The 23,796-nt window shown below is 40.1% G+C and overlaps 1 protein-coding gene across 1 annotated transcript; it reads right to left on the reverse strand.

Moving 5' to 3' along the window:
• Positions 1–1,840: 1,840 nt before the first annotated feature.
• Positions 1,841–17,487, reverse strand: LOC121377605 (NFX1-type zinc finger-containing protein 1-like). Its single transcript, XM_041505666.1, has 4 exons — positions 17,429–17,487; positions 5,635–11,726; positions 4,378–4,649; positions 1,841–3,357 (listed from the first exon to the last, which is right to left on the reverse strand). The coding sequence occupies exons 2-3, from the start codon at positions 11,672–11,674 to the stop codon at positions 4,420–4,422; spliced, it is 6,270 nt and encodes a 2,089-aa protein (XP_041361600.1). The 5' UTR covers positions 11,675–11,726; positions 17,429–17,487; the 3' UTR covers positions 1,841–3,357; positions 4,378–4,419.
• Positions 17,488–23,796: the final 6,309 nt, after the last annotated feature.

Consider the following 23,796-nt stretch of genomic DNA (forward strand, 5'->3'; position numbering starts at 1 on the left):
GTACAGCGCTCGCTCGATGCGCGGTCGGTCTGGGATCGATCCCCGTCGGTGGGCCCATCGGGCTATTTCTCGTCACAGCCAGTGCACCACGACTGGTATATCAAAGGCCGTGTTATGTGCTATCCTGTCTGTGGGATGGTGCATATAAAAGATCCCTTGCTGCTTATCGGAAAGAGTAGCCCATGAAGTGGCGACAGCGGGTTTCCTCTCTCAATATCTGTGTGATTCTTAACCATATGTCTGACGCCATATAACCATAATTAAAATGTGTTGAGTGCGTCGTTAAATAAAACATTTGTTTCTTTTTGTTTGTGTCAAACAGCTTTTTTACATATATTTTTGGAAAGGAGAGAAATGTTTTATTTAACGACGCACTTAACACATTCTATTTATATTTATATGGCGTCAGACATATAGTTAAGGACCACACAGATATTGGGAGACGAAACCCGCTGTCGCCACTTCATGGGCTACTCTTTTCGATTAGCAGCAAGGGTTCTTTTATATGCACCATCCCACAGAAAGGGTAGTACATACCATGGCCTTTATTATACCAGTCGTGGTGCACTGGCTAGAACGAGTTTTAGAAAGGAAACCAGCTACATTGTTTTCCATTAATAACAAAGGATCTTTTATATGCACATTACCACAGACAGGATAGCTCATACCACAGCCTTTCATATACCAGTCGTGGTGCACTGGCTAGAACGAGAAATAGCACAACAGATCCACCGCGCATCAAGCGAGAGCTTTACCACTGTAGTCCCGCCCAACTATATTATTAGAGACAGAACTGCCATGTGACGAACTGGCAAACAAAACGGTCGAAATTGAATATGTTGCTGCCGCAGCACATCCTTGAACAGGTGAAAACTCCTTAAAAGACTGGTGCTGGTGTTTATGTGCACACCGACGTTTTTCAAATTAATAATCAACTATATAACGATTAAGTTGTAACAAAATGTAGATGAACAGTGGTGTTTATTTAATTTTAGAAAACAGACAACTCACACCACATATACGTTTTATTGATTTATTCCATAACCTCCCCTACTAGAAGTAATATTTCTGGAAAATGTACACAAAAAGTGCAGTAATATAAAACTGCAGCTGAGCAAGCTAACATTGTAACAAGTGTTAATAGGGATACTGGTGCTCGGATTTGTTGTTGTTGTTGATGTTATGTTGATGTGTTTTTTCTATTATTATTTTTAGCAAAGTATGTCCTAGTAGCAATAGGTAGGTGCATTGATAAATGAATGCATGTATACTAATAAAACTGAAACGAAATAATACTGATTATATACCAGTAACAAAGAATAGAACATTTTAAAACCAAATATAGACACACTCCAAACTGTGAATAAACATTCACCAAAATAACTCAAGACAATCACTATGAAATTGATTACATTTTATTTACAGAACTCATAGTTGATAATTATCATAAAATATATCATAATAATAAAATAATAATAAATATAATATAATAATAATAATAGTTCTAATCGTTGATATTTAATAATTCAAAATAAACATAACCGTGCACGAAAAATACATCGATTGGATGTCAAACCAATTGATCTGTGACTTTGAAATGGTGAATACTAAAAATAGACTAAAACAACTGTTAGTTTCAGCACATTTTAAAAAATATGCACGGATGACCAAAAAACACGTCGAATGTACGTATAATCTAAAGAATGCAGAAGCTGCACCCCTTTAATAATGTGGTAAACGCTGATTACGCGGGAAGAAGCTGCACCATTAAATCACTGGAACTACTAAATCCAGGGTGACACTTGGCGAGTGGGGTGAGGGTTCGAAAATACTTATAATGTTCCCTTTTTAGTTCTAAAGTGATTTTTAGTTCAGCTTCCACGACCCTGTTTGTTTGGGGTTTTGTTTGTCGTTGTCGTGTGTGTGTGTGTGTGTGTGTGTGTGTGTGTGTGTGTGTGTGTGTGTGTGTGTGTGTGTGTGTGTGTGTGTGTTTTGGGGGGTGTTTGTTTAACAATACAAAGATGTACTACTAACAATTCATACATTATGAGAAAAAATTTGAAAGTGGGAACTATTCTTGTTTAATATTAAAAATTAATTAATTAACTAATTAAAACGCTTCCATTTCTAAGCCAAGACAATGAAGATGAATCAATGAATGTTACGTCATCATTACTGCTACCATCAAAAGTGAAGCTATACAATAGGAAAGCGACACAAAGACACAACCGGCGTTGTAACCGAAACATTATGTTAATGAAGTTTCTGATAAATAAAATTTAATATTTTCACCTTCCGCATGCCCCCTCCACCAAGAATACAAAGATGCTAGGTGCCATGAATTCATTATATATTTGTAAATGCTAAATTTAAACCTCGTCACATATTATCCACATTACAAAGTAAGCTATTATAGTATTCAGAACAACTGCTACATTATATATAAACAGTGTACAGACATTTCCATTTAAAACATATAGGACTGTCATATATGGATCCAGTAATCGGAAAAGAATAATCAGTTTAAAACCATACAGAGACATCCAGCTTCTGTGAACACAATATCAGTTCAGATAGCTGATGTTAAGAGTTCATTATAGAGTGTTTGAGTTACGACATATAAAAAATAGCTATTATATAGTCCGTCCCATCATCCTACAAAAATGTTTTTGTAAATAATTTCAGTTTGGTTTGAGCAAGAAGAAAAGTAAAAGTGTTTTGGAAAAAAACAAACAGTTTTTGTGTGCAATTTACAAAACAATCAGCTGAGAAATAAATAATTTACAACAGGCTAAATTCCAAAATTTAAAAAAGGCGTTCTCTGTGTGAAGGACTATAGAAACGCTCACACGGTGTTGGATGGTAATGATGGCAACACCGGTCAAATGTTTCCTAATGAATGGAAATTTCCATCAACGTTATTAATACACTGAAGATAACATATGAAGAAAAAAAACTTAGCTTGTAAATAAATTAATTTTGTTATTTGACTGATGGGAATGTACGACAATTATGGTGATAATTTCTAAAACAGTGCTAACGTAGATTTCTGTAAAAAAAAAGAAAAAAAAAAAAGAACATATAATTTGTAAATATATGCAAAAGTGCCAACATGAAACTGTTATGTAATCATACCCTCACTTGCCATAATTCACTTTAAAATACACGTTTTATATTTTGAAATAACCTCAATATTAAATCTAAAACATTTTGATATTGATAAAGACATGAAATTCTTCAAATATCTATACTCTGTCACATTACAAATCGGCATTAGGGGGGATCTCTTCAGAACTACACAAAACAGATGTCTCATCCATGTATTTTTCTGTCATCCAATATAACTTTTCAAATTGTCTGTAAAAAAAAAGAAATAATAATAACAAAACAAAATAAACTAAACTAAACTAAATTGTTACTTACATACTCCTGCAAGTACGCGCACACGCGCTCGAACGCAAACAGACACATACACACAGAGACTTTCTCGTTCTCTCTGTCTGTCTCTCTGTCTGTCTCTCTGTCTCTCTCTCTCTCTCTCTCTCTCTCTCTCTCTCTCTCTCTCTCTCTCTCTCTCTCTCTCTCGCTCTCCAGAGCCGGTTGAAAGATCCGCGGGGGCCTGTAGCACAAATAACAGCTGATCCCTTTCCCAGGATATATATTTTGCAATCCCCTCGGAGGGAAAAATAAATGTACACATTACTGCGGGGCCCCTTGAATTCGCTCATCAGTCTAGACCGCCCACCCCTAACCCCTGCATAATTTCGTATTTATTATAATCCGAGCCAATAAGTGATTCACTTTTATCACAACACATGCCTTGAATAAATAAAACAATATATTATATTTGTAATGGTCATGATCGTAGTCATGTTTATTAGAGGATCATTGAACCAAGTTTTGTTGAACTGACTAGTGGAATTTGAGAAGAAGTCGAAAATGTATCTGCCAGAGAGTGGCCAGGGCAACAATTTTGGATTTCGAATTGGCCTGAAACGTAACAACACTTGGTCGGAGCAATCCAAGAATCGTTTGGACCAAGTTTTGTGACAAATCTGCCGGAAGCAACTTGAGAAGAAGTCAAAAATGTCTTAGCCAATCACAGCCTAAGGCAGCCATCTTATATTACAAATCAGCACTAAAAATAGCAAAACCTGTACAGGGCCATGATAGTATCATTTGGGCCAAGTGTTGTTATAATCTGCCTGGTGAAAGTCAAACATGTAAAACGTCAATGAACACAAGATGGATGGATGAACAGATAGACGGGCGTCGCATCATGGCATAAGCTTGCATGGCCTTTCAGACCAAGTGAGCAAAAAATTAAAATCCCCCAGTCTTCCAAATCATATATCGGAATAATATAAGCAGAAATACCTGCCAATGCCATATTCAGGTCTGGGTCGGTGTTCATTATCCTTAATTTGGTTTGGTAGTATCAATCTCAGTCAGTGTAACATCATCCTCTATCTGCTGTATGCCATCACGCTCAGGTTTCTGTACGATGTCAACCTCCTGTATACTACCTCCCTCCGTTTTATGTCCTATATAAATCTTCTCCTGTATGGTAACATCTGGTTCTTCTAATTTGACAGAACACTGAGAGCATGCGACATCACCACCAGCATTGCCTCCATAAAATATATGACCTGCAAAATATACATAAACGTTATACATGAATATTTGAGTTGGAGACGTATCAATCCTTGTCCCTTCATTATTTATTATTTACCAAAATGATTTGCCCTTTTATGTCAAACAGTACTTAATAAATGTGTATCCTGAAAGGATTTATTACACATGGAAGTAAATAGTGCATAAATAAAAATATGACCGTTAAGGTCAATTCACACATTTAAGGCCAGTCGTCAGTATTAAACTTGTGATTTTTTCCTTGACAATTAATCTGATGATTTGCAACATAATAGCGCAGTGTGGGACTCCTTGCACAAGATGAGTAAACAAGACTTAGTGCAAGTACGGTGTGCATGTGTGCGTGTGTGCGTGCGTGTGTGCGTGTATGTGTGTGTCCCATGAATAGCGACAGATGACCTGACAATTTGGGGCTGATAACGGACGATTAGGGGTAATCTTGAGAGCAGGGTACCTCGTCGCCTAATGTGAATTGGCCTTTAACTTACTTGTATGGTAGAAGTACAACATATAAAATAGCCACACAACACTTAATTCAAACTATACAGATCAATACAGTAATACAGTCACATTTCAGAAGTGATGTCAAAACTGGCCTCCACAATCTTACTCTTCCGACGGTTTAATACATACTTAATTGAAGTTGCCATGACTGCTTTCTGTGTATTTTTAAATATTTTATAATACATTCTATAGGTTGGCACAAGCCACTCTCAACTCCGTCTAAAGACATGTTTGGGAAACTTAATATTTGACCTTTTTCTTGCAGAATATATCGACATCCAGAATTGGCTATGATTACTTTTTACGAAAACGACAATAGTCCACGGTTATTTTTCTTTTTCTTATTTTCAACTAGGAGTGACGCAAAGCCATACAATTTGAAAAAAATAAAAGTTTATAAATTTCGTGAACGTTAAACTGTTTTTTCTGAAAACCATTTGACATAGCCAGTCCTGTTGTCAGCCTCGATACACTCACCTTCCGTGCACTTGATCCAGTGGCCGTCAGTGAACGTCGTGGGCATGTCTACCACAATCTCTTCACCGTGTCTTCTCAGACCAAGTTTGGTCATTATTCCCGACATGATAGCTTTCACCTTCTGCTGACGTTCTGGCGTGTACGGGTTTCCATCTGACAAGTACAGCTTCACCAGTTCAAGGTCCTCTCTTTCTTCAGCAGAAAGTTTTCTCATCCTGTAATCTTTCTCTACGTCGTTTACTTCAATAAAGAGTCTTAACCTTTGCAGTTCGTTGTTGGCATCAGATGCCTCCTGCTCAGTAAAAACCTTCCTTTTATTTATTATCCATTCCTTAAAGATGTCACATTCACTGGTGAACTGCTTGTGTTGAGCATCAAACCCATAAAATCCTCCTGCCTGTGATATCTGATAGACAGCATTTAAAAATCTGATTTGGTTTCTAACAGAAATAACCCCTTCTATAGTCTGAACAGCATTATTGTACAACGTTGTTTCTTCATTGCATCTAGACGCAGTACCTATCCAGTCTGAAACCACAGTGTGTGTTTTGTCTCTTCCACGTAGAGTATTGTGTCGTCCATAACCTCTTTGCTTACTTCCAAATAGTGTATCAAGTCTCTGTGATCCACTATTGCCTTCCTGAATATTTCCAGATAGAGCATCCTCCTTTTCTAACCCATCACTGTCCTCCTCGTAACTTCTAGATAGATCGTCCTGCTCATCTATCGAGTCATTCTCTTCTTGGTTACTCTCAGAGACAACATCCTCGTTTTCTGGCCTGTATTCTTTCTGTTTCCAGCTGTGTTGTTCTTCCATCATGATTATTTTCACTTCATTTATATCTTGTATAGTCTTTTTGACTGACTCTCCATATCGAAGACTGTGCCTGATACGGGTTTTGCACCAAGGACACTGTTTCAGCTGAATTTTGTTAGAAGGTTCTCTATCTTCCATAATCTTGTCAAGAGTCTCCACCTCCACAATATGTCCACAGTCATCGAGCTCCACAAATAGTACATCAGAGTTATTTCCCTTCTCCATAAACCATGTTCTGATTTCATCTTTGTTACATTTTTTACACAAAGCAGGACATTTTTCACCACACAAACCAATGCATCTGTGACCACATTTCAAAATTCGTGGACATTTTTTGTTACAAGCTTCTCGGTTACATACATCACTGCACCTATTAGTGCATTTTTTATCCTTGCATATCCAGGGACATGGTTCGTTGCATGGCATACAGGGGTCGCTGCATCCATTATGACAAGTTCTATGTGGACATCTGTCACATGGCAACTGACAAGGAAGGCATATTGAACATCTACTCCGACATTCGTGTCCACAGATCAGAATCTTATTACACCTTTCAGTACAAGGAACATGTAGTCGGCCCTGAACACATTCATAGCATCGACTTCTGCACGTGTGACCACACTTCAAGATGGTGTTGCATTCCGCAAGACATGGAGCTGATCCTTGGGTGAAGCAAGGTACTTCGGTGTCATGACCACATTTGCCTTTGTGTAAAACAGGTTGCACACACTGGACATCTTCCGCATCTGTGCTGCATGGTACAGTCTGAGTGTGCTGACAGGCGGGAATCACTTTTTCGCACGGTATCATGCACTTGTACTGCAGGTGATGTGGGTCTACAGGGTGGCATCGACTCGCACACACGTGCCCACATTTCAGCTGAAACAGGCAGTCTTTCATGCAGCCACCTTCAGGCGCCAGTAAGAAGTCTTCTGGCTTAGATGCTTTTATTCCTGAATCGTTTTGGTGATTCTGGCAATAAAGTCGAAGCGCATGTCCAACTTGTTCCCTTGGTTTCAAGTCATCAATAATGTTTTTCCACAAGTCACTTTGTTTACTCAAAAGTTCAAAATTGCCAATCACATAAAGCCCCTGTTTGGCACGTGAAAGTGCTACACACACTCTGTTGTCAATCTTCAGAAATCCAACATTACCTTCCAAGTTGCTGCGCACCAAAGACAATAAAATAATATCATTTTCCTCACCTTGGTAATTGTCAACAGCTGTAACCCTCACACCATGAAATGTTTCTTTTGGCATGTTCTGTTTCAAATATGCCACTTGAGCAGAATATGTTGTTAGAATTGTTATCTTGCTTGGTGAATATCCTTGTTTGATCAGGTAAAGACACAGAGCAATGACGTACTTCGCCTCAAATATGTTCAAGTGACTTATCAATTCATTGTTTTTCTGTTCAGTTACCGAATGGCTGATAAAGAATACATTGCTACAAACACCCAGGATGTTAGGGTAATCCAGAACTGATGCATCATCTCTAAGATCAGGATAGATGTGTTTCATGATTCTTGAAATAGAAGGACGCATTCTGTGTTGCTTTTCAAGACAAATACACTGCAGACCATTCTTCACCATTCTCTCAAATAATGATAACTCCAAGTTGTACTGCTTGGCAAGTGTGTAGACGTTGGTGCTTGGTCGCAGCTGCTGATGGTCACCAATCAGTATCAGATGCTGACACTCTGAGCTCAGTGATGCTATCACGTGACCTTCCAGAACTTCTGCTGCTTCTTCTATGACGATAATTCTTGGTTTTATTTCTGATAAAACCTTTTGGTAACGTGCAGCGCCACTTGTGGTCATGCCAATCACTGAACGTGTTCTCATGATGGCCTTGTCAGTCTGCAGTTTGGCAAGTCTGTATTCTTCTCTAGCATCAATACATTCCTTCTGAAGTTTAACCATTTCATTTTCAAGATGTTCCTTTAGCTGGTGCACCCACAATCTATACAATCGCCAACGTTCACTATTCGGTATGGACCATATGTCATGAACTGCCATTTCTTCATCCTTTGTCATTCTAGATTCAGATTTTATCTTTTGAAGAAAATCATCAGACTGTTTGCGTGAAGAGTTCTTGAGAATCTTTTTCAAATTAAGTGACAGTATATCAGTTCCTCTCATCTGTAGCGTTTTAAACAACTTTTCAAAATTTTCATCAACGTCTATTTTCCTTTCAGCCTCTGCTATGGCTGCCTCCCCTTCATCCATGACAGTGTCAGGTTCAGTGATGTCAGTGTTCTGCCTTTCTTCTAATGCATTGCAATCCACCATCTTGCCCACATGTCTTCCTTTCCCTTTCTTGTTAACATTAGGAAGTGCAAACAACTGCAGATCAAGCCAATTCAACAGACCATCATTAGCAGACTGTGTCAGAGTAAGCTGATCGTAGTGAGACTTCTTCACAAGTGGCACTAAATAAAAACTCTTGACAATTCCGTCGTTCAGCATTTTGATATGCTTTTGAGTTCGGAGAAGGGAATTCTGACACATCACATATATCTGTCCCAAGTTGTCAAAGTGTCTTGGAACCCTTGACGTTCTTCGCAGTTCCTTGATTCCATATGGCTGTACTTTTTCATTGCTACATCTTCCACCAACCCGTACCAATGTCCCTCTGTAAAACGATAAAATCCCTTCTAGAAACTGATCCAGTGCATGATTTGTGTAGCAGAGTACAAGCATTGGTCTTGGGTCATCTTTTTGCCAGACTTTAGCATTGCTCAATAACATTTTCACAATCTTTAGTCCAACATATGTTTTGCCAGTTCCTGGAGGACCCTGCATGATGACAAACTCCTTGGTAAGAGCTTGCTGAAATGCCTTGAACTGAGCCACATCTAGATGGAGATCATCTGGCTGTGGCCAGCTGTCTAGCTGCAGAATTGACGTATCATTGTCAACACATTCATAAGCATCATTGGATTTCTCATCACTGGGTGTCTCGGGTACAACCACGTCTTCCTTTTCTGAATCAGGGTCATTATCAGAATTCAAATTGTCACTGTCATCGGAATTTTCAAACAAAACGTTCTCTCTGTTATAACCGTCATTCCGTTTGGTTTCAACAACTTTATAGGAATTATCTGAAACTGGAACAAAATTATATTTAATTTTCGGTTGACCTTGAAGATATGACGGTGGCTTGACATCAGTTTTGCAGTGTACAATATATTCCTCAAATGGAAGCTGGCCTTCTCTGATATTCTGAAGACTGGCGAGGACATATCGATAAGCTTCAAAGTATGCAGTGGTTTCAACCATTACCATGGGAATGCTGAGATCTATTTCCCTCTCTCCGATAACATGTTCTATGAAAAGGTCCAGAGTAACTTTAGATTCATTGTCCTTTTGTTGCTTTGGTCCAGATTCAACTGTAGCGATGGAAAATGTTTTAAAGTTGTCATTAGACAAACACACAAGTGTACCATATATAAGTCGTTTGGTATGTTCCCACTGAATATGTCTCAGTTTGCTCGTATCAAACGTGACAGTGTGTACGAACTTATCGTTATTGAATCCTGACATAAGCACCCGAACCTTGTGGTATGTGCGGACAGACACGTGCTGTCTAGGGTTTTGAATGGCAATTAAGTATTCTCTGACGCCTTGTCGTAGTGGCTGGATGAAATCTTCACGCAGCAGCCTGAACTGGATGTCAAGATACTCATTCAGATCGCTGTATCCACCCGTTGTCTTGATTTTACGAAGAAATGGCAGCTTTGTGGGGTACACATCATCATAGGTGGGCATGATGCAAACTGCACGAAAGTCGTTTGGAGATGTATCCGACTTGATCACTCTGTTTGCTTTTAATCTGTCCGTTTCCATTTTCTTCAAAATGAACCTCTTCATTTCTGCCAGCTGTTGCATTTTCATCTCAATACTTGCTGGTAAATCAACTTCACATTTAGTCAGGGATTTCAGTGAAGTGTCAACAAAAGTGTGAAGCCCAGATATTAATATGATAGCATGTGGCATGCGTGATGCCAACTCTATGAGAAAACCAAGAATGTTTTCAACAAATGTCTTAAGGATTTCATATGTGTTTTTTTCTACTTCTGAAGTCATCACTGCCAACGCTTGGGGCAAGGTGACACTGCAAAACGGTGATTTCTCCAAGTCTAGCAGCAGTCGAAACAAGCACTGTGGTTGAGCACGGTCACTGCAGGCCTTTGCCACTAATTCCATGATCAAACAAACATCGGTAGTTGGAAGTGTCGACTTGTTTAATATCAAATCAAAGCCACTGTTTTCTTGAGTCAGTGTGAACAAGATCAAACCTGCATCACTGCCTTTCAGTTCTTGTACCTTCCCAATGGTTAGAAGCTCACTTTCAATTTTTGGAGGACCTATCAACTTTTGTCTGTCTTCTTTTACATCCTTTTGAGGGACTGCTTTGTTGGTAATGGTGCCCCTTTGGTTGAAGCTTCGACAGACCGCATTTTCTGCAGTTTGAGGTGTTTTTGGTGTCTTTGGTTTTAAGTTTATATAATCTGACAGGAGACTTCCTTTTGAAGGTGTCTTTGCATTCCATCGTGTATTGGTTGATGTATATTTATTTCTACCACTGTGTTTTGCAGTTTTGTGGATTGTACATTGACATTTTCTGTCATCTGGTTGCATTGTTTGGTTACAATTTGACGTCTCATTGCATAGCGCAAATTTAAGCCTGTCATCTTTTGAATGTACTTTATGTGTGGCTGATTGTGACAGAGAAGGAAAATCTTCATTTATAATGGCATCATCAACTGGCGGACTCTGCTGTCTCCTAGATGTGCCCAGTATATTTGGTTCCGTGGAGCCTGTATGGAGTTTCTGATGTCTATTTACCACACCCCACGCGAGATACTCAGTCTTTTGTGATTTGTGTTCCTCTTTTACAAATGTTTGATCTCTGTCCACTCTTAGGTGTGCGCCTTTCTTAGACACATCACTTAAACTAGGGAAATCTTCATCGCAGCCAACAGCAGAACCTGGCGTCTTGTGTTCGTCTACAACCACCGTTTCTTTCCTTACAGCTTTGGTAGTTACGTCTTGTTTGTCAGTGGACAGCCAGTCATCCATGAGAGACTTCAAATCGGGTTTCTTATCTGCATATCCTCGGTTGTTCTTTGAAGACTCTTCGTTTTTCTCTCTGACATTACTACTGCCAGAGAGTCCAGTGATTTTCCTGTGGTGTTTTCCATCAAACCTACGCGACATCGTGCTTTCACAAATATTTGGGTAACTTCTGTATTTTTGGCATTACTAATACCTGAAATGCAAAGAGGACATTTATTAATCCTGATATTTTTGAAAGTATATCGTTCACGTTCAGTTACAGCAATCTGATTGAAATCAAGATAACTCGTTAACAATCACTTGATCCGAAAGCATTTCCATGTCTCTTATGTCCAGAAGTCATTTTATCAGGTTAATTGTAATTACAATATCGACCAATCACATTTGGCCTTTCATAATGCGATTCGGAAAGATAAAAATTCAAAACAAATCAGACGAGGCTATTTACAGGCCACCGTACCTGGATGTGTATGGGTGGCGATAGACGACTGATCAACTGCATTTTTACTCCGCACTTTATGACACATATGAAATAACTTCATTACTGTTCTGCTAATGACAATTATAATGATTTATTGATCAGCATTTGTAATTATTAAAATGGTTCAAACAATTTTGACTGGATCTCGAAGAGGCCATTGTTTCTAATGTATAGCATCAAAACCGTTCAGCCAGGGTTTTTTCACTATTGCTTTCTAGAACGGTTTGGATCAGAGTATCCTACTAGTACCACCGACATAGATTCTGATCGATGTAGACGGACACTAGGTCAAGTTCTTTGTTAATTGGAGAAGGACTTCATGCACAAAATTAAAACACTATTTTTTTTTTTTTCCAATCTGTCAATGCGGCGACATGGGCGTACTTCGCTGAATTACAGTTATGTATGATCAATTTAAGTGTTTTAAAAGTCCACTCTTTGTGTCTGAATGCATTGTTTCTTCATAGTTATAACATGAAACTAAACCATGGTACATGAAATTATACACTTCGCTATGTTCAAGTACATGAAACAGTACACCTTGCACTTTGAAATCACTATAACAGCTAAACTTTGGGAACATTTTCACACTAGCATCTTAACACTCTGGACGGGACATAGACCAGTAGTAAAGCGCTCGCTTGATGCGCGATCGGTTTAGGATCGATCCCCGTCGGTGGGCCCATTGGGCTATTTCTCGTTTCAGCCAGTGCACCACGACTGGCATATCAAAGGCCGTGGTATGTGCTATCCTTTCTGTGGGATGATGTATTTAAAAGATCCCTTGCTGCATTACGAAAAATGTAGGTTTGACATCCAGTAGCCAATGATTAATTAATCAATGTGCTCCAGTGGTGTCATTAAACAAACCAAACTTAACACTGTATTGTAAACGTAATATAAAACATTACATATAAAGAATATGGCCCAAATGATGCGAATTGTGTTCTTCGTGACTTTGTCGACAGGGTGCTGGACGTAGCTGAGTGGAAAACCGCCCGCCTAACGCCTATGATCGATCACCGTCGGTGGACTCTTTGGGCTACTTCTTAATTCAGTCAAAGTACCATGACTGGTACATATGTGTTATCCTATCTGTGGGATGGTGCATATAAAAGATCCCTTGCTATTAATGAAAAAATCCTGTCCTGGGCGGAGGACCCGGCTGAGGCCGCCACCTGCTCCCAGGAAAGGCGTGCGCTACAACAGCTTGTTCTGAATGTGCACGTAAAACCCTATAACATGACAAGATAAGGGGGAATGTAACAGGTTTCATCTCTAAGACTATATATCAAAAGTACCAAATGTTTGACATCCAGTAGCCGATGATTAATAAATCAATGTTTTTTTGTTTTGTTTTTTTGTCGACAGTTCTCTCGTAAGATTAAAATATTCGAGAAACTTGATCAGCGTAAATGTACGTTAACCAACTGTGAAGAGTTTGATTATTATATGATCATAGGAACCGGACTTAAATCCTCACCAGACAAGTAATCGACCACATGAAACTGTACGACTACACATGAACCCGTACAACTCCACATGAAACCGCACAATTCCACGTGAAACTAACTCCACGGGAAACAGTACAACTCCACATGAAACTGTACGACTACACATGAACCCGTACAACTCCACATGAAACCGCACAATTCCACGTGAAACTAACTCCACAGGAAACAGTACAACTCCACATGAAACCGTACACCTCCACAGGAAATCCTACAACTCCACAGGAAACTCTAAAACTCCACAGGCAACACTACAATTCCACATGAAACCGTACAATTCTACAGGAAACAGTACAACTCCACAGGAAACTAACTCCACAGGAAACAGTACAACTCCAAATGAAACCGCACAATTCCACGTGAAACTAACTCCACAGGAAACAGTACAACTCCACATGAAACCGTACACCTCCACAGGAAATCCTACAACTCCACAGGAAACTCTAAAACTCCACAGGCAACACTACAATTCCACATGAAACCGTACAATTCTACAGGAAACAGTACAACTCCACAGGAAACAGTACAACTCCACATGAAACCGCACAATTCCACGTGAAACTAACTCCACGGGAAACAGTACAACTCCACATGAAACCGTACACCTCCACAGGAAATCCTACAACTCCACAGGAAACTCTAAAACTCCACAGGCAACACTACAATTCCACATGAAACCGTACAATTCTACAGGAAACAGTACAACTCCACATGAAACTGTACAACTCCATATGAAACCGCACAACTCCACGTGAAACTAACTCCACAGGAAACAGTACAACTCCACATGAAACCGTACAATTCTACAGGAAACCGTACACATTCACAGGAAAGCGTTCATACCCACAGGAAATCCTACACCTCCACAGGAAATCCTACAACTCCATAGGAAACTCTAAAACTCCACAGGCAACACTACAACTCCACAGGAAACCGTGCACCTCCACAGGAAACCGTACACAACTCCACGTAAAACCGTACACAACTCCATATAAAACCGTACACAGCTCCACGTAAAACCGTACAACTCCACAGGAAATTGTAGCTTACATACTGAGGGTAGGGGGTATCATGGGGGCGAAAGACAGCCCCCTCCATCGAATATGATTATTTTAACTGTTCATTAGATTTAATAAACAGCACAAAAAATCTACATATTTTGAGGCCTCTCGTAGCAATAGGTTTCACAAATGACATTTATAATATATTTATTTCCTTGATCAACATGTATTCGATGTGTTGACACACGTTGGGTAACCATGAGCATTCATTTCAGTGTGTGTGTGTGGGGGGGGGGGGGGGGGGCGAGACGTAGCTCAGTGCTACAACGCTCGGCTGATGAGCGATCGATCTAGAATCGATTCCCGTCGGTGGGCCCATTGGGCTATTTGTCGTTCCAGTCAGTGATCCACCACTGTGTTAACAAAGGCCGTGGTATGTACTATCCTGTCTGTGGGATAGTGCATATAAAAGATCCCTTGCTGCTAATCGAAAAGAGTAGCCCATGGAGTGGCGACGGCGGGTTTCCTCTCTCAATATCTGTGTGGTCCTCAACCATAAGTCGGACGCCATACAACCGTAAATGAAATTTGTTGAGTGCGTCGTTGAATAAAACATTTCTTCCTTCATTTCAGTGGAACGAAAACATCATTCAAACTGTCCTCTGGTTATTTTTTTTTATATATAAAATTAGACGAATACGTTCAGAATGTACTGTTACCTTACTCTAAGCTCTAAGTATTTTGTGTGTAGAAATCTTTCTAAGGACGTGATATTTGACATCTTAAATGAGAGAACGTGATTTTGAACAAACAAACAAAAAAGAAATACGTGTGTCTCGCCATAAAAACGTGAGAATTGACAGGTGTGCGACAGGCTATATAGAGGAGGTGTTGAACAGTGTTGCGTAATTTTAGAGGGGGTATGCGGAGTTATTTTCGTGTTTGTATCCAAGTAAGATTCAAGTACGCTGTTCTGAGCAGTTGCTGTCCGTTCAGGACAGTGCGTTAGTGGTTAGTTGAAATAAAATAAAATGAAATGAAAGTGATTAGAGAGATCGCTGTAGTGGTTACACACCTACCCACTGAGTCGTTAAAACTCGCTCTGCATAGGTGTCGGAAGATACAGGTGACTTGAGGAAGGGAGACATTATTAAATGTGAAGTCATTTAGCGGATGACCCTAAAAAAACCTGATAATCTTACTGAATAGGGAATTATTTTTTTTAAATGGGAACTGTAACTTTTATATTTCAGACCCACTAGTGTATGAATATTTGCCACAATTCGAAATTTCAAGTAAAAAAACAAAATGCGATGCCAGACAGGAGGGCAATAAATGCAATAGGTGTCGCATTGTTTTTACATGTGCATTTTGAATTTGTCGCTTTCCTTCTCGTTCCAACCTGTGCACCACAACTGGTCAAAGGCCGTGGTATGTGCTTTCTTGTCTGTGGGAACGTGCATGTAAAAGATCCCTTGCTGCATTAGAAAAAATGTAGTGGGTTTCCTCTGCTGACTATGTAGAATGAAAGGAAATGTTTTATTTAACAACGCACTCCACACATTTTATTTACGGTTATATGGCGTCGGACATATCGTTAAAAGTAAAGTTTGTTTTATTTAACGACGCCACTAGAGCACATTGATTTTTTATCTTATCGGCTATTGGACGTCAAACATATGGTCATTCTGACAATGTTTTTAGAGGAAACCCGCTGTCGCCACATAGGCTACTCTTTTACGACAGGCAGCAAGGGATCTTTTATTTGCGCTTCCCACAGGCAGGAGAGCACAAACCATGGCCTCTGTTGAACCAGTTATGGATCACTGGTCGGTGCATGTGGTTTACACCTACGCATTGAGCCTTGCGGAGCACTCATTCAGGGTTTGGAGTAGGTATCTGGATTAAAAATTCCATGCCTCGACTGGGATCCGTACCCAGTACCTACCAGCTTGTAGACCGATGGCCTAACCACGACGCCACCGAGGCCGGTAACATATGGTTAAGGACTACATAGATATTGAGAAAGGAAACCCTCTGTCGCCACTTCATGGGCTACTCTTTTCGATTAGCAGCAAGGGATCGTTTATATACACCATCCCACAGACAGGATAGTACATACCACGGCCTTCGTTACACCAGTTGTGGAGCACTGGTTGGAACGAGAAATAGTCCAATGGGTCCACCGACGGGGATCGATCCTAGACCGACCGCGCATTAAGCGAACGCTTTACCACTGGGCTACGTCCCGCCCCCAGCTGACTATGTGTGAGAATTACGGAATGTTTGACATCCAATAGCCGATGATTAGTTAATTAATGTGCTCTAGTGGTGTCGTTAAACAAAACAAACTAATTTCTTCTCTCTTTTTTTTTTTTTTTTTTTTTGGCTTTCCTACAATATTTCATCTACAATTTTCACTGACGGTGGTAAATATCACTATAGTAATGGGTGTAATCCGGTAACAATGACAGCCATTTTCGACACCGATATATATATATATATATATATATATATATATATATATATATATATATATACACATGTATACGTGTGTGTGTGTGTGTGTGTGTGTGTGTGTGTGTGTGTGTAGTATGTATGTTACCACCCGTTTCCGACGCCTATGCTCTGGGTGCAAGCCGATACCGTGCGGCGAACCCAGTACCTACCAGCCGTAAGTGTTGAACGGTCCCTTATCTACAACTGATGAGATTCGCCCTTCAAACTAGGACACTTCCTGCGTGAATACAACATGGCGGACATGTAGAACGACTGATTGTGTCTAATAAAGTAATTCAGATATTCCTTTAATATATTATCTAAGTTTGACATTGTTCGTTTTAATAACCTCGAAACTAAGACGTAATAACCACTGCTTTTGTCTGATGTGAAAAATACTCACAGTAGTAAGTAACTTCCTCGATCAAAGCTTTCCGAGAAATGAGTAATGCTCTACTTTCGGTTTGGTGACAAATAACTATACTGAACAACACGACAAATGGTACACACGTTTGCTTCTAAATGCAGTATGGCAAAAATATGACTAATTTTCAAAATGTAATTAAAAGTAAAATGTTGATGCCGCGTTTAGGAAAATTATAAGTAACATAAAATATTTTGTAGAGCTAGCCTTGAAAAATAATTAAACCCTAGTTAATGTTATTTCAGTTTCAGATTGTTTTCTATCCCCGTAACAACCATTTAATGTTAACATCATAAATTATTAATTATTATAATTTGTTGGGGTTTTGGGGTTTGTTGGGTTTTTTTTTTTTTTTTTTTGGGGGGGGGGGGGGGGGGTTGTGTTTTGTTTGTTGTTGTTGTTTTGGGGGGTTTTTTGTGTGGAGGGTTTTTTGGGTTGGGGTTTGTGTTTTTTGTTTTTTGGGGGTTGGTGGGGTTTTTATATGATATATATATATATATATATATAATATATATATATATATATTATGTTATATATATATGATATATATATATATAGGGCCGTAGCTAGGGGGGGGGGGGGGGGCCAGGGGCAGTCGGAAAGCATTATAGAAATTTAAAGAAAAGGAGTTTTAGACTATTAACTACTCAGTTGCCCCCCTAAACAAAAAATCCTAGCTACGGCCCTGATATATATATAGATAGATAGATAGATAGATAGATAGATAGATAGATAGATAGATAGATAGATAGATAGATAAGGCTGGTCCAGAGTAGGGTCACAGGTGTCCCGTGACCTATAGATGTCTTCTTCTTTTTTTATTCATCATCCGCAATAAACAACTGTACACTAAATTGTCCTAAAACGAATGAATGAATGAATGAATGAATGAATGAATGAATGAATGAATGAATGAATGAATAAATAAATAAATGAATAAATGATTGAATGATTGAATGAATGAATGAGTGAATGAATGTTAAAATTGTCCATTTGCCTTTTTAGAATTTTGTGCCGTCCCACCACACCCCACCCTTTACAAAATCCCGGATCCGCCTCTGTACAAAGGTTAGTTTTGTGTGTCTTTCACACATTATATTATTCAATTTATAAAAACAACACCAAAAAACAAAACAAAACAAAAATAAAACAAACCAAAAACTATAACATTTTTGTTGAGCCGTTTTCGGTGTTGCGCACTATACTGTGTGTATCTAGGTGTGACGTCACAACATTGATCAGGTCATGCTCGGCTGTTGCCATTATAACTCGTGACACCTGGCAACATAACATGACAATAACAGTAGGCCTACTCGGTGTCAGAACGGTGAAGAAAATTCACTGCACAGTACTTAGCCTTAATTTCGAACGCTTCTGAGTTCAGGGAAGGGGAGATACGCAACCCCCATCCCCTACATACACACACACACACAACCTTCGTATCACGCCTGAAAAACGACACTGTTCACTGAACCCCTCTCTAGTTACGGCCATGATTGCCCTCACGTTTTCATTGTGAACTATTTTAAAGGGACAATCATGTAACATTGTTTGACACGTTTTGATAACAAATATTTACATGTAGGCCTACAGTTGCAAGTCTGAGGCGGAGGTTGCTAAGGGGGGTCCTCGCCCCTCTCTCCGAATTTTTCAGTACCCCCGCGATAAAAGTAGCACATTTTAAACAAGTTATTTGATCTGTAAATGATCTGAATAAGAAGACGAGGGAGACGATGAAGTCACTTGCCAATTCTCTTGAATATTTGAGAGAGAGAGAGACGATATGAGAGCATAAGGACTCCACCGGCTCCAGAGGGTTGCAGAGAGGCAGAGAGAAAGACATTTGAGGGAGTAAGCGGAGCCGATACGAACTATGCTATCGAGGAGACACCGAGAGAAGACGATGATCACGGAGTATGAGGACGAGAGAGAGGGAGAGAGGGGCGGGGTGAGAGGGGGGCGGGAACGGGCGGGACGGGACGAGTGAGAAGATTGACAGGAAGGATCGAGAGGAGAGCGGAGATTGAGAAGAGCAGAGTAGAAGAACAGAGGAGGAGAGATAGACTAGAGCTATGACCTAGATGTCGGAGACGTAAATAGAGAGAGAGATGGAGAGAGAGTCCGGAGACCGAGAGCGAGGATGATGAGAGAGCGAGAGAGAGGACGGAGAGACAAGCTGAGAGATGTAGAGAGAGAGAGAGACAGAGCAGAGAGAAGAGAGGGGAGGGACGGAGAGAGATAGGACAGAGCGGAGATAAAGAGGAGAGAGAGAGAGAGAGAGAGAGAGAGAGAGAGAGAGAGAGACAGGGGAGAGAGAGACAGACAGAAGGACAGACAGACAGAGAGAGGGAGGGACGGAGAGAGATAGAGACAGAGTCGGAGATAAATAGACAGAGAGAGAGGGGGGGGGGGGCAGAGACAGACAGACAGACAATACTCAGGGGCGGCGCAGACAGTACTTTTATTACTATTAATATTATTATTATTGTTTTATCTGTGAAAATGTCCTTCAACGGTGAATTTGAAAGGAGAGACCGGCAACCTCGAGCCGTACATGAGCGGATTCAGGAGATATATTGGGGGGGGGGGGGGGGGGGGGGGCGACATTGGCTCGTTAAAAGGGCATCTTAAAAGTTTTAATATTTGCAGTTAATATGAATGCGTTTGTGTATACATGTATATTACAGTGTATGAACAGAAATGTACACTAAGGACTAGCTGCGGTTTTCTGTAGCGCTAGCTGCATTAATAAAGATTATTATATGAGCTTTGAGGTCCATCGGCGCATTTTTTTTTAAAGTGGGGTTAAGCATGGCACGAGATGTTTACGGGAGTCCGGTGGCATGCTCCCCTGGGGAAATTTTAAAAACTGGATGGCTTTAAACGCCTTTTCGTGGCATCTAAATCGCAAAATTAGCCATTTTTAAACAAAAAATTTAAAACTAGTTTGAGCATTATTTTGCATAGTATTATAACCCAAGAATGTGGGGGTTTCCCCCCATGGCATCTTGATAGCAAACTTACCCATTTTCAGACAGTGATCACTTCCTCTTTTGTAGTTTTATAACCAAAATATTATTATTTAGAAGAGTTCAAACTCGTTACTCTTAAATCTCAATCACTAAATGGTGAATTTATTGACCGGGAGCGGGAGAACGGGTAAGGGGGCCCAGGAAAAAACCATAGAATCAACTTTGCTTCGTACATAAATATGACTATCATATATTTCATGGTAATTTGATTTTGATAACTTTTTTAAAGGGCTCTATTCCAGGGACGGATCTGTCTAGGTAGGGCAGATATAGAGTTCAAAAATCCCCGATACAAATGAGCACTTGTAAGCACGTGTAAATTAAAACGTTAAAAGGCACTATTCTAGGAACGGCTCGGTCTAGTTAGAGCAGTTATACATAAAAACGATATAAAGGAGCACTTGAAAATTATAACTTTAAAGGGCATTATTCTAGGGACGGCTCTGTCTAGGTAAAGAAGTTATAAAAAAAAATACAAAGGGGCATTTTTGGGGCACTTGAAAATTTGGCGGGGGAAGTCCAGCCATAAGCGTCCAGGATGCCCCCCCCCCCCCCCCCCCCCCGATACGCCTATGGTCGTACCACTATTTGTTACACTGTGCCGCCCCTTATTATTCCTAGTGATAAAGCAGCAAGGGATTTTTATAGGCACTTTTCCCATAGGCAGGATAGTACATATTACATACCACAGCTTTTGATGTACGAATCGTCGGGCACTGATTGAGACAGGGAGGTAGACACGTCCACAGAGGGCGATTGACCCTGCGATCTACCGCACCTCATCCAGGCGAGCGCTCTACCACTGAGCTACTTTCCGCTCTCGAGCTCTCCGATAAAACGTTTGCTTTGTTTAACGATACCACTAGAGCACATGGATATATTCATTATCGTCTATTGCATTTAAAACATTCGGTCATTCTCATATAGCTAGTCATCCATTCATGCGTGATCCGTGATCCGTGTCCGTGAGAAATCCCTACACAGGGAAGACGTTGCGAAGCATCCATTGATCCGCTCCGTGTCTGTGTCCGTGTCCGTGAGAAACCCCTATACAGGGAAGACGTTGCGAAGCATCCATTGATCCGCTCCGTGTCTGTGTCCGTGAGAAACCCCTATACGGGGAAGACGTTGCGAAGCATCCATTGATCCGCTCCGTGTCTGTGTCCGTGTCCGTGAGAAACCCCTATACAGGGAAGACGTTGCGAAGCATCCATTAATCCGCTCCGTGTCTGTGTCCGCGTCCGCGAGGAAGCGCTCTGCGAGCGATTTTTCACTGACACAGATGCGTTATTTTGAATCTTAGCATGACATTAATGAGAGTGGGACATTCGGGGGGGGGGGGGGGGGTTCCATATAAACACGTATTTATGGATGTTCAATTCACGCATATACGGACAATGGATGCGGACGCGGACACTGATCACGGATCACGTACGAATGGATGGCTAGCTTTAGAGGAAACTCACTACGCTGTCTATACTTTCCTATTGACAGGACAGTACATACCACTACCTTTGATAAACCAGTCATGTCGAGCTATTTGAATGGATCAGACATCTGAACGGGCAGACAACTATTCTGATCTACATCTGATCTGTGTATTCGTCTCTATAACACCCTGTGCCCTCCCTTTTCAAAGGGCGGAACGTAGCCCACTGGTAAACGCTCGCCCGATGCGCGGTCGGTTTAGGATCGATACCCATCGGTAGGCCCATTGCATTATTTCTTGTTCTAGCCAGTGCACCACGACTGGCATATCAACGGTCGTGGAATATGCTGTCCTGTCTGTGGGATGGAGCATATAAAAGATCTTTGGTTACTAATGAAAAAAATGTATTGCGTTTTTTCCCCAAGACTATATATGTCAAAATTACCTAATGTTTGATATTCAATAGTCGATGGCGAATAAATTAATGTGTTCTAGTGGTGTCGTTAAACAAACCAATCTGATTAAAATTACCTCCACTGGTTATTTACACAATGCTGTTAGATCTGGTAGACCAGTAGAGCTAATTTTAATCAGATTGTAAACCAACAAAACATTGATTAATTAATCATCGGGTATTGGATGTCAAAGTTTGGGTATATTTTGACATGCAAGAGCTATTTGACTACTTTTTTATTAGCAGCAAGACATCTTTTATATACACTTTCCCACAGACAGCACATCGTATTGCGCCTTTTGATATGCCTGGACTGAGTTCAGCCAGACCGAGCAAAAAAACGTTCGCTAGACTGGTTTATGCGCTGCACGGTAACACAAATGGTCAAGTCGGGAACCAATCATATAGTCTTGAACATTAGCAAAACAGCCCAGATTTCAGCCAGTCGTTTTTCGCTAACGTTTGCAAACTATATATGTTGACTGGTTCCCGAAGTAGTAAATCGGTTTACTGTGTAGCGTAAAAATCAGTCTAGCGAACGTTAGCGACAAGCGGTTGACTGAACTTATCCCGGATCACAGGTTAGGATGGGAAAAACCCAATCAGAGAATGTAATGGTTCCACCGAGGAGATTCGATCCTTCGACACAAGCATCTCAACGAAACCCTCTGTCGGCTGAGCTAGTCCGTCAGAGCCGTGAAACTAATCATATAGGTCTACGTATTAACAAGCACCTTCAAAGAAAAACAGAGCATATACTCGTATACAGGATTGTTACACAGTTAAAGGGACGTTCCTGAGTTTGCTGCATTGAAAGATGTTTCCGACTAATACAAAATTTCTACGATTAAACTTACATATTAAATAAATTTTCGTATTTAGAACATCAGTGTCTGTATATTCAATGTCTTTCTGGTCATCTAAATAATTGTAAAAAGCCCAAACTGGATTTTGTCTTCAAATAATTTCGTACATTCGAAAAAATATATTTTAGGAAATAAAATGAAATTTAACCCAGTACAAATATTAGAACGATCAGAAACACGTTTAATTTACAGCCATTTATATTTTATGCAGAAAAATATATTTGATATGTAATTACAACCGTTAAAAAGTCTCTGTTAGTCGATAACATTTTTAAGATTGCAGCAAACTCAGGAATGTCCCTTTAAACTGTATTCAGGATTATATTTATAATGATGTAAATGTGTGATATTTATAAACTTTAAAACTCCTACAGTAATAATCTAGATGTTAAAAATAGCTGCTGGGTTAAGTCTGTCAGTCGTGTTGTGTTAAATTGATTCTTTATTCTCGAATTCTCGTGCCACACAGCTGTTGCTAAGAAGTCCATATCAGGGATCGATTTATTATGGCGGGGCCCTTGCTTAAATCGACTGTGATACTGTCCCGCACTTAATAACGTGGCATA

The sequence above is a fragment of the Gigantopelta aegis genome, chromosome 7, assembly GCF_016097555.1.
Source record: "Gigantopelta aegis isolate Gae_Host chromosome 7, Gae_host_genome, whole genome shotgun sequence".
In the NCBI taxonomy this organism is placed as follows: Eukaryota; Metazoa; Mollusca; class Gastropoda; order Neomphalida; family Peltospiridae; genus Gigantopelta; species Gigantopelta aegis.

Bases quoted from the DNA above. Each gene is read 5' to 3' on its own strand.
- LOC121377605 (XM_041505666.1), bottom strand. From the start codon at position 11,674: ATGTCGCGTAGGTTTGATGGAAAACACCACAGGAAAATCACTGGACTC. The intron at 4,650-5,634 runs GTGAGTGTATCG...TATATTTTGCAG, and splicing joins CTGGATCAAGTGCACGGAAG to GTCATATATTTTATGGAGGC.